The 16,948-nt window shown below is 38.9% G+C and overlaps 1 protein-coding gene across 3 annotated transcripts in view; it reads right to left on the bottom strand.

Annotated features, from left to right (window-relative positions):
- Positions 1 to 16,948, bottom strand: part of ORC2 (origin recognition complex subunit 2) — a 62,966-nt gene that overhangs the window by 27,259 nt on the left and 18,759 nt on the right. For 2 of the 3 annotated variants that reach the window (XM_033231991.1, XM_033231992.1), the window contains exons 5-8: positions 14,325 to 14,414; positions 5,862 to 5,954; positions 4,453 to 4,484; positions 630 to 690 (exon numbers count right to left, since the gene is read on the bottom strand). In XM_033231991.1, the coding sequence (XP_033087882.1) occupies positions 630 to 690; positions 4,453 to 4,484; positions 5,862 to 5,954; positions 14,325 to 14,414 (276 nt within the window). The remainder of the gene's footprint in view (positions 1 to 629; positions 691 to 4,452; positions 4,485 to 5,861; positions 5,955 to 14,324; positions 14,415 to 16,948) is intronic. The other variant, XM_033231993.1, reaches the window with a different exon arrangement.

The raw sequence follows: 16,948 nt of genomic DNA, 5'->3' as shown, positions 1-16,948 counted from the left end.
CTATACAGACCTTTTACTGCTTTAATATACCAAATCATTTAGCATTACCAATTTTATGGTGATTAAAAATACAGTTTTAACAATTCTATGAAATCCGTACCTTGAAAAGAAAGGGCTATGAAGTATGAACCCTGATGTTAGGCTGAATTTAACAATGTTGGCTAATACTACTCTTGTCAAGGGTCAACATTATGAAAGGTGTTGACATTTTCCTGATATATAAAGGTCCAGTCATTTGCCCCAAAGTTAAATATTCAAAAATCTGAAACAATTTTTAATTTCCTAGAAGGCAGGAGCCATGTCTGTTTACTTGATTTTGTTTAGCATTCAGTACAACTACGAATATTTAATATTATTTCATTATAAAATTTCCAAATAAATCAATAGAATACTTTCCAAACTGTCTCAAAACTATCTTAAAAGGCATGTTATTTCTTTGGAAAGACCTTTTAGCTGACTTCAATATACACTGACCACAATGTGAAAGACATGGTGCTAAGCGTTGCAGCTAAAAGCCAAAGATTCAAAACACCAAGCAGTCTAAGTCTAGAACCTATATACTTAACCATCATTGCCTGTTGTTTAGATGTTGCTTTTTATAAAAATGTCATGTAAAAAGAAATACATACCTATTAATCTTTTTCTTAGACTACGAGGTGCTGTTGACAGAAATTCACTTTTGTCATTGTTCTGTTTAAAAACAGGAAAAGCATTAAATAACAACATGGAAGTTAATGACTGATCTGAGTGAAAGAGACTAGAAAAGAAAAATATTTTGCTTTCAATAGACTGCATTAGAGCTAGATGAGCTTACTTCCTAGAACTAGAAGATAACGACAAATGAATTATTTGGAACAAAACAAGGGTATAACAAAAGAAACAAATTCCAAAGGATTACTAGAGTGATTCTAGAAATTGAATTCTGTATCATTTGTAAAGTATGTATATACTTCTATTATGTACAGAAAAAATATGAGTATATCAGCCTTTTGAACTACTTCCACCTATCAGATTAGTAGAACATATATATACACACACACACACACACACACATATATATATATTTTTTTCTGAGACAGAGTCTTGTTGTATCACCCAAGCTGGAGTGTAGTGGCATGATTTCGGCTCACTCCACCTCACTGCAACCTCTGCCTCCCGGGTTCAAACCATTCTTCTGCCTCAGACTCCCAAGTAGCTGTGATTATAGGCGTGCGCCACCACGCCCAGCTAATTTTTGTATTTTTAGCAGAGACAGGGTTTCACCATATTGGCCAGGCTGGTCTCAAAACTCCTGAACTCAAGTGAACTGCCCACATTAGCCTCCCAAAGTACTGGGATTATGGGCGTGAGCCACCGTGCCCAGCCCAATAGAGTATTTTTTTAAAAGATAGTATTATGTAGCAATTGTAAGTATGAAAGGGAATGGGCACTCCTATGTATATGGCAATGGGCCTTTTAATGTGCTAGAAATTCACTGGTGTTAAAGTATTACATTCTTTAAGGAGAGAAATAGAGTTTTACACTTTCTTACTTTCTGTAAGAAATTTAAAAATTGTAATTTTTAATGTAACAGAAATAAAAAAATTTCTGTTACAATTAAAAAATTGTAACTTTTTATAGAAGTACAAAGAATTTTTTTATAGAATACTTTCATACCATAAATTGTTAGCACATTAAAATATGCACTGTTATATACATGTAAATTTCTAACAGTATTGATAAAAAAGTTAAGGTACCCTGTGATTTTGTCAACATGAAAATATGACAAAAAAAATTTAAGTTTATTGTCTTGTGATAGATTGTTTGGTGTCATTAAAATCTGATTTGGGATATTAAGAATAGTACTATAGGCCAGGCGCAGTGGCTCAACCCAGCACTTTGGGAGGCAGAGGCAGGCAGATCACCTGAGGTCGGGAGTTCGAGACCAGCCTGACCAACATGGAGAAATCCCGTCTCTACTAAAAATACAAAATTAGCCGGGCATGCTGGTGCATACCTGTAATCCCAGCTACTTGGGAGGCTGAGGCAGGACAGCTGCTTGAACCTGGGAGGTGGAGGCTGTGTTGAGCCGAGGTAATGCCATTGGACTCCAACCTGGGCAACAGAGTGAAACTCTGCCTCAGGGAAAAAAAAAAAAAAAAAGAATAGTACTCTAATAACTGAGCTAATCCCTTACCGATGGAATTACAGTATGTCTCAAACTTTTTTGATCAAGATCCTCAAAAACTTTTACATTTTATCATCTTGACCCAGTACATGTATATATATAAACCAAAAAAATTATAAAACAGAAATTTAAAATTCTGTTCTACTTCATTTGTTAAAAATGCAGTTTATGTCCTATTAAACTGATTTCAAGATTGAGTATTGAGATAACTTATATATATCTACACAGCTTAAGTCTGAGAATTCACACCAGTGTCAAAATAACCACTGCAGAAAATTCCTGCTCAAAAAGACAAGACTAATAAATAATTTCCCTACTTGCTATAGAAAATTTCTGCAAACTAATCTCTCTTGAAAGTTTGCTCATTTGGGCAAACTGTTCTCCTATCAGGACAACAGATTACTCCCAGGGCAAACAGCTTATCTTATCAACAGTTTAGTTATCAAGATACACTTTAAGACACGATCTTCATTGTGTCTACCAATCCTAAAATATCATGTCCCCAATTCTGCCCAATACCAATCAGTTTACCATCTTGAAAAACCTGCCTTAAGCCACTTGAGCTCAGGATCCCCAAGCCCTATACATATTTTCTCTTGAACTTGCTTTTCTAAGGCAGTACACTAAGATTCTGTCACAACAATGTTGTCTCTTATTGTAATAGGTAGCTTTGTTTCATCAACAGGTTTTCCTGGTCTTTTGAGAGAGCTGACAATATCTACTAATGGGTTATAATCTATAACTTGAGAAAGAATAAATTCTTGATTGGATTATGGCAATGAGCTTTTTTCCTTTTATAGTGATACAACACACAAGAAATAATATAGGAAAAAAGCATTATTAAAGACAATTGAAATTCTGGCACGTCTAATCCCATACATAGACTTGTCTAAATAGAACATTCCTGCACAGGCCATAAGCATGGCCTTAAATGACGCATAAGAATCACTTGAACCCAGGAGGTGGAGGTTTCAGTGAGCTGAGATCGCCACCACTGTACTCCAGCCTGTACTCTATACTGACTGTGGAGGCAAAAGTGACTCCATCTTGGATGCTAATCCATCACGTTAACTTCTGATTAGCCCCAGACTCATGAATGCCTCCTGATTCCTACTTTATTTACTGTCTTCTGTGAAAGAACATGTCAACCTTGATATTATCACACAAATTACTGGCTACAATGCATATAGCATTCTTGCTGTCTTGACAATTAAAGAGGGTTGCCTTTAATTATCTTGCTGGAACATGTATATCCTTTCCTTATGCTTTGTAAGCCGTGGCTATGGGGAGTAACAGTGAAGAGAGCTACCTGTCTTGTGGCTGCCCAAGACCATGCTCCTGTCTCTAATAAAATACCCTTACTGACAAACTAAACTTGTCTGCCTTGTCCTTTGGTTTCTTGGCTTCTTTGGCATTTGGGGGATGCTTTGCATATATGGCCCTTTCGTGGAACACTCACCACTTGAAAAGGCATAATGAGAAAATTATACCACAGAAACACAAAGGAGGCCAGGCGTGGTGGATCACTTGAGGTAAGGAGTTCAAGACCAGCCTGGCCAACATGGTGAAGCCTTGCCTCTACTAAAAATACAAAAATTAGCCGGGTGTGGTGGTGCGCACCTGTAATCCCAGCTACTCAGAAGGCTGACGCATAAGAATCACTTGAACCTGGGAGGTGGAGGTTTCAGTGAGCCGAGATCACCACCACTGTACTCCAGCCTGGGCGACAGAGTAAGACTCCATCTCAAAAACAAACAAACAAAGAAAAAAACCCACAAAGGAGGAGTTAAAAATTGTCAATTCCTTTTAATTACTCTGAAATGGATTTGCCTAAGCCAGCCTAAGTTTTTAAATGTAAATTATAAAAGGATAGAATAATGGATCTAATGCATCTTGGGATCAAACTGCACGACACTGCCCCCTTCCTCCTGCAAATGAAATAGAACATGACATATAAAAGCAAAACCCCCAAAATGTTCAGGGCTGCTACACACAGCAGAAAAAGCATAACAGTTGGGTCTGGGAGGCCTGGCTTCATTTTCTAGCTGTTCTCCTTCCAGTCAAGTGAACTCACACAAGTCACTTCACCTCTCTGAACCTCCAATTCTCCATCTATAAGTTAAGATATTTAACTGCCAAATATCTGTAAATTACAAAGCACTATATAAATTAAGAGATCAATTTTTTCATTGAATTTCTGACAATTTTTCATCGAATTTCTGACGATTTTTCATCATGTCTTACTTTGTAACACTAAGGCTTTTGCTTTTTAGTCAATCACTTACCTTCGGCTGAACCTTGTCTGAAGCAGAATGGCCTAAAGAATGAAACAAAAAGCCATGACTTACTACGGACACTTTTACTTTTCATTGTGGTCTAGTTTCATCAAAAGTAAAGTTTCCAGGCATGGTGGCTCACACCTGTAATCCCAGCACTTTGGGAGGCAAGGCAGGAAGATTGCTTGAGGCTAGGAGTTCAAAACCAGCCTGGGCAACATAGCGTGATCCTGTGTCTATTCAAAAAATTAAAATTTAAAAAAAAAAAAAAAAGCAAAGCTGCAGCTTCTACATAGAAGCTACCACATTATTACTGAATTATAAATTAATTCCCTCTCCACCACAGGATTATCACTGTTCATTTCATGATCACTCACATTATTAACAGCTACTTCCTGCATTTCTGTAGCATTCTAACAAAAAAAAGGAGGCCTTTTAAATTTTGATTATTGAAAGGTACAACTGTCCAGGAGCAGTGGCTCACGCCTGTAATCCCAGCACTTTGGGAGGCCAAGGCAGGAGGATCGCTTGAGGTCAGGAGTTAGAAAACAGCCTGACCTACAGGGTGAAACCTCATTTCTACTAAAAATACAAAAATTAGCTGGGTGTGGAGGCAGGGGCCTGTAATCCCAGCTACTCGGGAGTATGAGGCAGGAGAATTGCTTGAACCCGGAAGGCAGAGGCTGCAATGAGCCATGATCACACCACTGCACTCCAGCCTAGGTGACAGAGTGAGACTCCTCAAAAAAAAAAAAAAAAGTACAATAGAGCCAGATACAATGGTGCTTATAGGCCCTGTTACATGAGAGGCTGAGGCTAGAGGATCACTTGAGCCCAGGAGTTCAAGGCTTTAATAGTGTGCTGTAATTGTGCCCGTGAATAGCCAATGCACTTCAGCCTGGGCAACATAGCGAGATTCCATCTCTAAAAAATGAAAAAATAGAAATATCGGCAAGTGACATTAGTGTTCAAAATCCAAAAGAAAAATATAAATAAAGAGAAACACAATGTACACTTTTTAATCTAGTTAGAAGGGATCATTCAAAAATAGCCACTCCACAATCTGTAAGACTTCCAAACTCCAAACGCCTTATTTCATATAGTACTTCCCAAAGTCAAATCTTCTATAAATAATTGGCTAACTCAAGCAAACGACAACAGGACTTAAAGACTATTTCTGGTTAGCCCTGTCAATTTGCACAACTTCAGTTAGCAGAGATATTTTTCCCTCTTATTGACTGCTAAACACGAGTATACTAAGCTACATGAGTTGAAATATTAATTGCATTTTGTTGAATGAATTTTCACAATAGAAAAGAAGAAAATATATAAAAATTCACAAACAAGGAAAAAAGTAACATGCTCTATCTTGAAGCAACTATGAAAACTCTTTTCAAAGAACCAATGTAATGTCTTACCCTTGCTACTTTGAGGAACATTTATCATAATCTCAGGATCATTCTTCAAACTGAATGAAACACTTTTTTTTGGTGTTTTTGCTAGTTCTGAAGCTGTAAACAAAGAAATATATAAAAACCTTTTAAAGGACAACCGTAGATAAAGAGGGAAATAACCTTATTTCGCTTAACAAAAGTTCTTTAATACCTTTGCTACTTTTATCAGAAAAATAATCCTGTCCATATTAGGGGTAGTACTACTTTCACCTTTATTAGCTGTCTTCCCAGCATCTTCAAATTTTCCTTCATATTACCCACAGATTTCTTAAAACAAAAACAAAAACAAAAACAAATAACTTTGACCTGCTGCTTTCTCTAATTACCATACTCTCCTCTCCATCAACCACTTATGTTCCTTTCACTTCTTACCATATATAGTTGAGGCACATCTTTGATGGGGAGTGAGAAAGAAGGGCCAGAAAGTGAGATCTAAACTCAAGTGAAAATTACACCTTAAAATCTTTTAAATCTTCCAGAAAATGTGGAACAGTTTATTTTGAGCCAAAAATTCTATAATACATATAAATAATGCATAAAATAGAGTGTTGAACAGATGGCCATTTCTTCAACTGAGAATAAATGAAATAGTGGTCTTTTGTTTAGGGGCCATTTTATTTTTACTTTAACAACTTTCTTTCTCTCATTTTTTTTTTTTCTAAAGACCAAAGACCAAATCACTTATAATAGGGGCCATTTAAAATAAAAAAATGTAATTGTTATCTTTAATGATGCTCTCACACTCACACTATGAGAGGCATGTGGAAAATGAACCCAAATAAATAGATATACATTTTCCAAGTTAACTCTCACACTGGGACACTGTTCACTGAGAAAAAGGGCACATACCAAATTAACTGCTTTTTTTCTTTTTTCTCTAAATCGAGAAGGTGTAGTTAAATTTGTACAAGTGAAAGCCATTTTACTAGCTCCTAAACCTTTCTAACCTGCCCCCATTTTTATCCTCCAGTCTTGAAACTGACCCAAGATACTCATAACAATCTCTACAAATGAATTGGCTGCTTCTTTTTTCTTAATCTCTTTGGCATTCTATATGATTCACTAGGTTTTTGTTGTTGTTGTTGTTTTGCTTTTGTTTTTTTTAAAATCTCCCTTAATATTATTCCTCCATTTGAATCTTACGACATTATCCTGGTTCCCAAGCTACTGGTGGTGGTTAGTCCATCTCTTCTTCACTGTCCTCAGCCTCCTCAACATTCTAGGCATACTTAAGGCTCAGTCCTTGCTCTTCTCTTTATGTCATTTTTGGATTAAAGGCTGATTCACAGGATAGGGAAAAAACTTCATATGAAAAGAAGCAACAAAAGCAACTTAGCTGAGATCATTCTGGTTTTATACTGAAACATAAAAATGCTCCACCTGATTTTAAATAACTATAAAACTACAAAGAGCCAGGGAGAAAAGAAGAAAAAGAAAGAATTGAAGAGGAATAAGAACAAGATAGTCTTTTTTTTTTTTTTTTTTTTTAAGATAGAGTCTTGCTCTGTTGCCCAGGCTGGAGTGCAGTGGTGCAATCTCAGCTCACTGCAACCTCTGCCTCCCAGATTCAAGCAATTCTCCAGCCTCAGCCTCCCAAGTAGCTGGGATTACAGGTATGCACCATCATGCCCAGCTAATTTATTGTATTTTTAGTAGAGACAGGTTTTCACCATGCTGGCCAGGCTAGTCTCAAACTCCTGACCTCATGATCTGCCTGCCTTGGCCTCACAAAGTGCTAGGATAACAAGTGTGAGCCACCATGCCCGGCCAAGATAGTCATTTTTGTGAGCACACAGAGATAGGCAGACATTCCAACACCTCTTGGATGACTCAACATGTCTAATAAGCACCAGGCTCAATGCCTAGTACAACTACCTATCACCCAGGAGTGCAGTGGTGTGATCATCGCTCACTGCAGCCTTGACCTACGGGGCCCAAGCCATCCTCCCACCTCAAACTCCCAAATAGCTGGGACCACAGGGGTGCACCACCATGCCTATCTAATTTTTAAATTTTTGTAGAGACGGGGTCTTCCTATGTTGCTCAGGCTGGTCTCAAACTCCTGGCCTCAAGTGCTCCTCCCACCTCGGCCTCTCAAAGTGTTAAGATTACAAGCATGAGTCATCACGCCCAGTGGTGAACCACTATTTAACACATAACTTTTTGTTTAGTTATGACTCTGAATGGCAAAAAGTTACAGTGTTTCTTTACGTCAGGGGTCAGCAAGCTATAAGTCTATGGGCCAAACTCAGACTTTCCACTTGTTTTAAGTAGTTTTATTGGAACACAGCCACACCATCCATATGTATTGTTTGTGGCTGCTTTTCAGCTACAACAGCCAAGTTCAGTAGTCACAACAGAGACTGTCTAGCTCACAAAGCTGAAAATATTTACTGTCTGGCCCTTTACAGAAAAAGCTGGCTGACTTTTGCTCTGTATTAATCATCTACATGCACACTTTCAATGCATGTGTACAGTTTTTATCATTCTTTTCTTGCTCCTGTGTCATATTTGTTTTCGATGATATTAAATGAAATGTAATGGCATGGCTGTTGACTCTATTAATACAAAATTAGGCCTGGACATGGTGGCTCAAGCCTATAATCCCAGTACTTTGGGAGATGGAGGTGGGTGGATCGCTTGAGTCTAGGAGTTCGAGACCAGACTGGGCAACATGAAGAAACCCTGTCTCTACAAAAGAACAGAAAAATTAGCCAGGTGTGGTGGCATGTGACTTTAGTCCAAGCTACTTGGGAAGCTGAGGTAGGAAGATCGCTTGAGCCCAGGACATGGAAGTTGCAGCGAGCCAAGATTACACCACACATTCCAGCCTGGGCAATACAGAGAGATCCTTTAAAAAAAATGATGTTACTTGTAGGTTTGTAAAAAAAAAAAATAGGGCATACATTTTGTATCTTTATATTCATTATTCTAATAATTCATCTATATTGTATTTTACACAATAAACTGGTCTCTAATGATAGCTTTAGATCGGTCTGTTATCTGGTCCTATCTAACCAATCTATTTTCTTCTTTTTTTAAAAAAGATATTTCTTTTCTTTTACCTCGTTTATATTTATCTGCTCATCTGTTGATGAACACAGGTTGATTCCATATCCTGGGTATTGTGAAATAATACTGCAATGAACACGGGAGTGCAGATATCTCTTCAACATACTGATTTCATACCCTTTGGGTATATATCCAGTAGTGGGATTGCTGGATTTCAAACTATTTTTAATTTTCCCTTTTATTTCTCCAGCCTGATTGAACTCCTCACTTTTTTCTCTACCTGGTAATTCTACTTTTGCTCTTTTGTTTACATTTATTTTCTTACCCTAGATACATTCACTGTATTTTACAAAGCCTTCCTATCTAACCTATAGTCTATTTCTAGCCCTATATCTTGGTTAGCCCAATTATATGAAAATCTTTTTCTTTTTTTAAATTTTTTTTATAGAGATAAGGTCTCACTATGTTGCGCAGGCTAGTCTCAAACTTCTGGGCTTAAGCAATCCTTTTGCCTTGTCCTCTCAAAGTGTTGGGATTATAGGCATGAGCCACTATACCTGGTCAAAATAATCATTTATACTCGGAATAACATATGATTTTCTGGCAGATCATGTTATTTATTAAATATTAAGGCATTCTATTTTACTGATATATTTAGATGTAAACACAATTAGCAGCAATACTTAATGAGTCAATGAAATTCATTAAAGAACATCGTAACTAAACATGGATTGTAACTAAACAAAGATTTTAGAAGTCTGATCAGTCTGTCAAATTGTGTTCCTGAAATTTCATGGTCATAATAATAAAAACTAAATATCTATAAAACTATCTTCTCATGACTTTAAAATGTGTATTTGTTTCAGCTGTGATGACAGAAATGCACAGAATGAAGACAATATTCCAGTTTTATGCAGCGCTTACAAATACAACACATTATCATCTTTAAGTTATAAGCATGCTGATTCTCCAAATGGAGAACTACTACTTGATTACTCCTGTGAGTTCTATTTCACTTCACAGTAATAATTCTCCTCTTTCTCCAGTGGTATTTCTTTGTCCTGCACCATTGTCCTAGGGTTTCATTTTGGTCTTGGTGTCTATTTTATCTTTCTTCTAATAATTACATCAGCATTTCTCTGGTTTCTCAGTGCTCCTATACAGGATTCAGTCATTTTTATAGATTTAAACAATCTTCACGTTCTGGGTTCAAGTGATTCTCCTGCCTCAGCCTCCCAGGTAGCCAGAATTACAGGTGCGCACCACCACATCCAGCTAATTTTTGTATTTTTAGTAGAGATGGGTTTCACCATGTGGGCCAGGCTGGTCTTGAACTCCTGATCTCAAGTGATCCACCTACCTCGGCCTCCCAAAGTGCTGGGATTATAGGAGTGAGCCACTGCGCCCAACCAAAAAAACTTAATTTCTTTTTTTTTTTTTTGAGACAGAGTCTCGCTCTGTTGCCCAGGCTGGAGTGCAGTGGCCGGATCTCAGCTCACTGCAAGCTCCGCCTCCCGGGTTTACGCCATTCTCCTGCCTCAGCCTCCTGAGTAGCTGGGACTACAGGCGCCCGCCACCTCGCCCGGCTAGTTTTTTGTATTTTTTTAGTAGAGACGGGGTTTCACCGTGTTCGCCAGGATGGTCTCGATCTCCTGACCTCGTGATCCGCCCGTCTCAGCCTCCCAAAGTGCTGGGATACAGGCTTGAGCCACCGCGCCCGGCCAAAAACTTAATTTCTTGAAGTAGATAAATATATACTAAGAAACACATCAATTAATGTAAATTACTGTATGTACCATGTTATGTTCAAAATCAGAAATGTATTTAATGTTAAACCTTTTAGAAAAACTAAACTGATTTTGGCAATTGATTAACTTATATTCAGAAATACAGGTTTTATAATTACTTCTCATATATTCCTCATAAGTGTCAACATTTAACATATTTCATTTTTACTTGACCCTGAATGTTTACATGTGTTATTGGCTACAGTGATTGAATAAAAACAAACCACTGAAGAAATATCCATAGGCGTTTTATACTTATACATTGTAAGTCCTCTTTTTCAACTATTAGATTTACCAGGTGGATAATTATTCTCTTGTTCCTGACTTTTTGGTATTTCCAAACCTTATATTTATATACCTTTATAATTTTCAAAGTACTTTCACATATATTATTTTCCTTCCTTACTGCTTTCAAAAATGATGACCCCCTCATACCACAAGATCGAAATACAGTGCCATCTGATTTTTTTGTTTGTTTTTGTTTTTTTGAGACAGGGTTTCACTCTGTCACCCAGGCTGGAGTGTAGTGGTGTGATCGTGGCTCACTGTAACCTTGAACCCCTAGGCTCAAGTGATCCTCCTGCTTCAGCCTCCCAAGAAGCTGGGATTACAGGAATGCACCACCATGCCTGGCTAATTTTTAAATTTTCTGTAGAGACAGGGTTTCGCTATGTTGCCCAGGCTGGTATTGAACTACTGACCTCAAGCTATCCTCCTGGCTTGGCCACCCAAAGTGCTGTGATTACAGGTGTGAGCTACCATGCCTGGCCTGAATTTTAAAATGACAGTTTAATTTTAAGGTTATAGTAATTTATTACAGCTTAGTTCTCTGAAAATCAGCAGTTGAAGTGTAATTGGTATAGTTGGTAACTCAAGTAAGAAAAATGTTAGAAGACCATTCCTAATAATTTTATGTAAGCATTTTTCTGTAATATAAACAACATTTTTCCATATACAGGGTAAAACTCTGGTTTTTTTTTTTGGTTTTTTTTTTTTGTTTTGTTTTGTTTTTGAGATGGAGTCTTGCTCTGTCACCCAGGCTGGCATGTAGTAGCACAATCTCGGCTCACTGCAAGCTCTGCCTCCCAGGTTCAAGTGATTCTCCTGCCTCAGCTGCCTGGATAGCTGGGACTACAGGCATGCACCACCATGCCTGGCTAATTTTTTGTACTTTTAGTAGAGATGGGGTTTTACCATGTTGGCCAGGCTGGTCTCAAACTCTTGACCTCAAGGGATCTGCCTGCTTCCTGCCTCAGCCTCCCAAAGTGCTGGGATTGTCCAGCAAAACTCTTATTTAATCATTAATTCAGAATAGCTCTATATGACTCTTACTTGTTACTTCAAAAAAGTTTGTGAAGAGACTAAGCTATGGCTGGGCACGGTGGCTCATGCCTGTAATCCCAGTATTTTGGGAGGTCGAGGTGGGTGGATCACTTGAGGTTGGGAGTTTGAGACCAACTTGGTCAACATGGTAAAACCCCTTCTCTACTAAAAATACAAAAAAATTGGGATTGGGTGCCAAGATGGCCGAACAGGAACAGCTCCAGCCTTCAGCTCCCAGCGTGAGTGACAATGAAGATGGGTGATTTCTGCATTTCCAACTGAGGTACCGGGTTCATCTCACTGGGGCGTGTCGGACAGTCGGTGCAGGACAGTAGGTGCAGCCCAATGAGTGAGAGCAGAAGCAGGGCGAGGCATCACCTTACCCGGGAAGCACAAGGGGGAAGGGAATTCCTTTCCCTAGCCAAGGGAAACTGTGACACACAACACCTGGAAAATCAGGTCACTCCCACCCTAATACTGTGCTTTACCAAGGGTCTTAGCAAATGGCACACCAGGAGATTGTATCCTGCGCCTGGCTCCGAGGGTCGCATGCCCACAGAGCCTCCCTCATTGCTAGCGCAGCAGTCTGAGATCTAACTGTAAGGTGGCAGCGAGGCCTGGGGAGGGGCGCCCGCCTTTGCTGAGGCTTAAGTAGCTAAACAAAGGGGCCTGGAAGCTGGAACTCGGTGGAGCCCACCAAAGCTCAAGGAGGCCTGCCTGCCTCTATACACTCCACCTCTGGGTTCAGGGCATAGCCAAACAAAAAGCAGCAGAAACCTCTGCAGATGTAAATGTCCCTGTCTGACAGCTTTGAAGAGAGTAGTGATTCTCCCTGCATGGAGTTTGAGATCTGAGAACGGACAGACTGCCTGCTCAAGTGGGTCCCTGACCCCCAAGTAGCCTAACTGGGAGACACCCCCTACTAGGGGCAGACGGACACCTCACACGGCTGGGTACACCTCTGAGACGAAGCATCCAGAGGAACAATCAGACAGCAACACTTTGCTGTTCAGCAATGTTCACTCTTCTGCAGCCTCTGCTGCTGATACCCAGGCAAACAGGGTCTGGAGTGGACCCCAAGCAAACTCCAACAGACCTGCAGCTGAGGGCCCTGACTGATAGAAGGAAAACTAACAGACGGAAAGGACATCCACACCAAAACCCCATCTGTACGTCACCATCATCAAAGACCAAAGGTAGATAAAACCACAAAGATGGGGAAAAAGCAGTGCAGAAAAGCTGAAAATTCAAAAAATCAGAGCGCCTCTCCCCCTCCAAAGGAACGCAGCTACTTGCCAGCAACGGAACAAAGCTGGACGGAGAATGACTTTGACGAGTTGAGAGATGAAGGCTTCAGATGATCAAACTTCTCAGAGCTAAATGAGGAACTATGAACCCAGCACAAAGAAACTAAAAACCTTGAAAAAAGATATGACAAATGGATAACTGGAATAACCAATGCAGAGAAGTCCACAAATGACCTGATAGAGATGAAAACCATGACACGAGAACTACGTGACAAATGCACAAGCTTCAGTAACCAACTCGATCAACTGGAAGAAAGGGTATCAGTGATTGAAGATCAAATGAATGAAATGAAGTAAGAAGAGAAGTTTAGAGAAAAAAGAATAAAAAGAAATGAACAAAGCCTCCAAGAAATATGGATTATGTGAAAAGACCAAAAGCATTAGGAGATATACCTAATGTAAATGCCGAGTTAATGGGTGCAGCACACCAACATGGCACATGTACACATATGTAACAAACCTGCACGTTGTGCACATGTACCCTAGAACATAAAGTATAATTTAAAAAAAAAAATACAAAAAAATTAGCCAGGTGTGGTGACACACACCTGTAGTCTCAGCTACTCAGGAGGCTGAGGCAGGAGAATCACTTGAACCTGGGAGGCGGAGGTTGCAGTGAGCCGAGACTGCACCACTGCACTCCAGCTTGGGCAACAGAGTGAGACTCCACCTTTAAAAAAAAAAAAAAGAAAGAAAGAAAAAGAAACTAAGCTACATATTTTGGAGAGAACTAAAGAAAAACAGACTGTGCTTATACTACAAGAAGCTTATAATCTAGCTGAAAACAGAAGACATCTGAGCACATAAAAAACCAAATGAACTTAATTGTGCTTAATATAACATCCTTCTTTTAGGGAATGTCTCATTATTCCCTAAACCATAGGGAATCTGTCTTCATTCCTATAGGAAATGCAGTAGTATGATAATCACGGGGAATGTGGTTAAATCTACCTTAGGAAAGATGAATAATAGTTACAGAAATCAGAAAAGCAACATACCTAATTTAGCCATCTTTTCAGAGTGTTTTCTATTCTGAAAAGAATAAACTTTATTTCCACCACCTGTAGCAGAGCCATTTTTCAATGATTCTGAAAGAAAAAATGCAACATACATTTAGGAAAAAAGAACAAAATTAACAGAAAAAAAATTTTTGACAAAAAACTAAAGATTTGTACCCCTCACAGCCTTGCATAAAGGTTTAACTATATTTATATATAAAATATTTAGAAATACATTGTAAAGAAAACAGGCTATGGAACTGTTTTTATAGGTTTTAACATGCTATTCAAAGATACACAGACATCTATGTAAAAATACAAAAACATGGCAAAACCCCAGATTAGAGGGATATGCATTCAATTCATAACAACAGTTGCCCCTGGGGAGGGAGGACTAAAGGGACTTTATTGGTTATATTTATTTTCTGAAGCAAAGATGAAAAGTACAATTGTTGAGGTTGAGATTTAAACAGCTGTTTTATGGTAGAAGCTTTCTTGGCCGGGCGCGGTGGCTCACACCTATAATCCCAGCACTTTGGGAGGCTGAGCCAGGTGACCACGAGGTCAGGAGATCGAGAGCATCCTGGCTAACACGGTGAAACCCCGTCTCTACTAAAAATACAAAAAAATCAGCCAGGCATGGGGGCACACACCTGCAGTCCCAGCTACTCAGGAGGCTGAGGCAGGAGAACTGCTTGAACCCAGGAGGCGGAGGTTGCAGTGAGCAGAGATTGTGCCACTGCACTCCAGCCTGGGTGATACAGCGAGACTCCAACTCAAAAAAAAAAAAAAAAAGCTTTCTTAACAGATGCTGACTTAACTGACATTCTTCAGTCTCCTCTTTAAATATCAACTGCTACCTACAACACAGTGAACATTCATTTCCAGTATCCTACTCCCCAACACAGCAATTTCCAACATGTGGCCTGAGGGTTGCTAGGATCTCTGAGGTCAAAATTACTTCTTAATAATACTAAGACATTAATTACCTTTTGATTCTCAATCAAGAGTGTACAGTGAGGTATGCCAGAGACAACATGATGTGATAACAAGTTATCATATTAACTAATGGAATGTGTGAAGCAGATAAGAAAATCCAGTTGCCTTCAATGAAGCCAGAAATTAAAAATATAAAACAATGCCCTCCTCATTACGTTTTTGAAACCGTTGTTTTTCATTTAAATATATGTGATGTATTGTCAATACTTAACGAATTTATTAGAAAATAATGTCAAACTTTCCAAAATGTGTGCTCATCCTCCTTATTGCTTAAGCTTTCCTAGTGATCTGTATTTCCACTAACACTTGGTTTTATCCAAATTCCTTAATCTTTGTCAAACAATGGGTATAAACTGAATCTCATGAAGAGAGGTGTCTTAATTTGTGTTTCCTTAATCATTACTGACATAGAACATTTTTTTACAGGTATCTTCTCAGAAAAATAAACGTCTTTACACTGTGGCTTGTCTTTACACTCTTTTTATGGTGTCATTTGAAGGAAAGTGCTGGTTTCTTATAAAATAGACTTTATACTAGTCTTTTTACTGTCACCATAGTTTTGCATTTTCCAGAATGTCATATAGTTGGAATCATACAGTATGTAGCCTTTTCAGATTGGCTTCTTTCACTTAGTAACATACTTTTAAGGTCCTTTCATGTCTTGTTCATGGCTTGATAGCTTTTTTTTTTTTTTTTTTTTTGAGATGGAGTCTCGCTCTGTCGCCCAGGCTGGAGTGCAGTGGCGCGATCTCAGCTCACCGCAAGCTCCACCTCCTGGGTTCACGCCATTCTCCTGCCTCAGCCTCCCGAGTAGCTGGGACTGCAGGCACCCGCCACCACGCCCGGCTAATGTTTTGTATTTTTAGTAGAGATGGGGTTTCACCATGTTAGCCAAGATGGTCTCGATCTCCTGACCTCGTGATCCGCCCGCCTCGGCCTCCCAAAGTGCTGGGATTACAGGCGTGAGCCACCACGCCCAGCCGGCTTGATAGCTTTTTTATTTAAGTGCTGAATACTCCATGCTCAGGATGTGCCAGTTTGTTCATCCATTCATCTACTGAACGACCTCTTTGTTGCTTCCAAGTTTTGGCCATTATGAATGAAATTGCTATCAAGGTCCACCTGCAGGTTTTTGTGTGGACATAAGTTTTCAACTCATTTGGGTAAATACTAAGGAGCATAACTGCTGGATTATATGGTGAGAGTATGTTGAGTTTTGTAAGCAGCAGCACAGCTGTTTTTCACGGGGCTGTACCACTTTGCATTAATTAGAGATAAATGAGTTCTTGTTGCTCCACATCCTAACCAGTATTTGGTGGTATTGGGGCTTTGGACTTTGGCTATTCTAATAGGTGTATGTATAGTGGTATCTCATTTTGTTTAAATTTGCAATTCCCTAATGATATGATATTGAGCATATTTTCACATGCTTATTGGCCATCTGTTTATTTTCCTTGGTAATAAAGAATAAAAATAGATGGCAAATACACATATGGTATCTGTTCAAATACCTATTTGCCTATTTTTAATTGTTTTCTTATTGCTGAATTTTAAGAACTCTGTATATTTTGGATTAAAAGTCCTTTATCAGACATGTCTTTTGCAACATTTTGTTCTAGTCTGTA

The sequence above is a fragment of the Trachypithecus francoisi genome, unplaced genomic scaffold, assembly GCF_009764315.1.
Source record: "Trachypithecus francoisi isolate TF-2019V2 unplaced genomic scaffold, Tfra_2.0 Lachesis_group13, whole genome shotgun sequence".
NCBI classification, from domain to species: Eukaryota; Metazoa; Chordata; class Mammalia; order Primates; family Cercopithecidae; genus Trachypithecus; species Trachypithecus francoisi.
The sequence above is the reverse complement of the archived record's forward strand: the minus strand, read 5'-3'. Positions and strand labels throughout refer to the sequence as shown.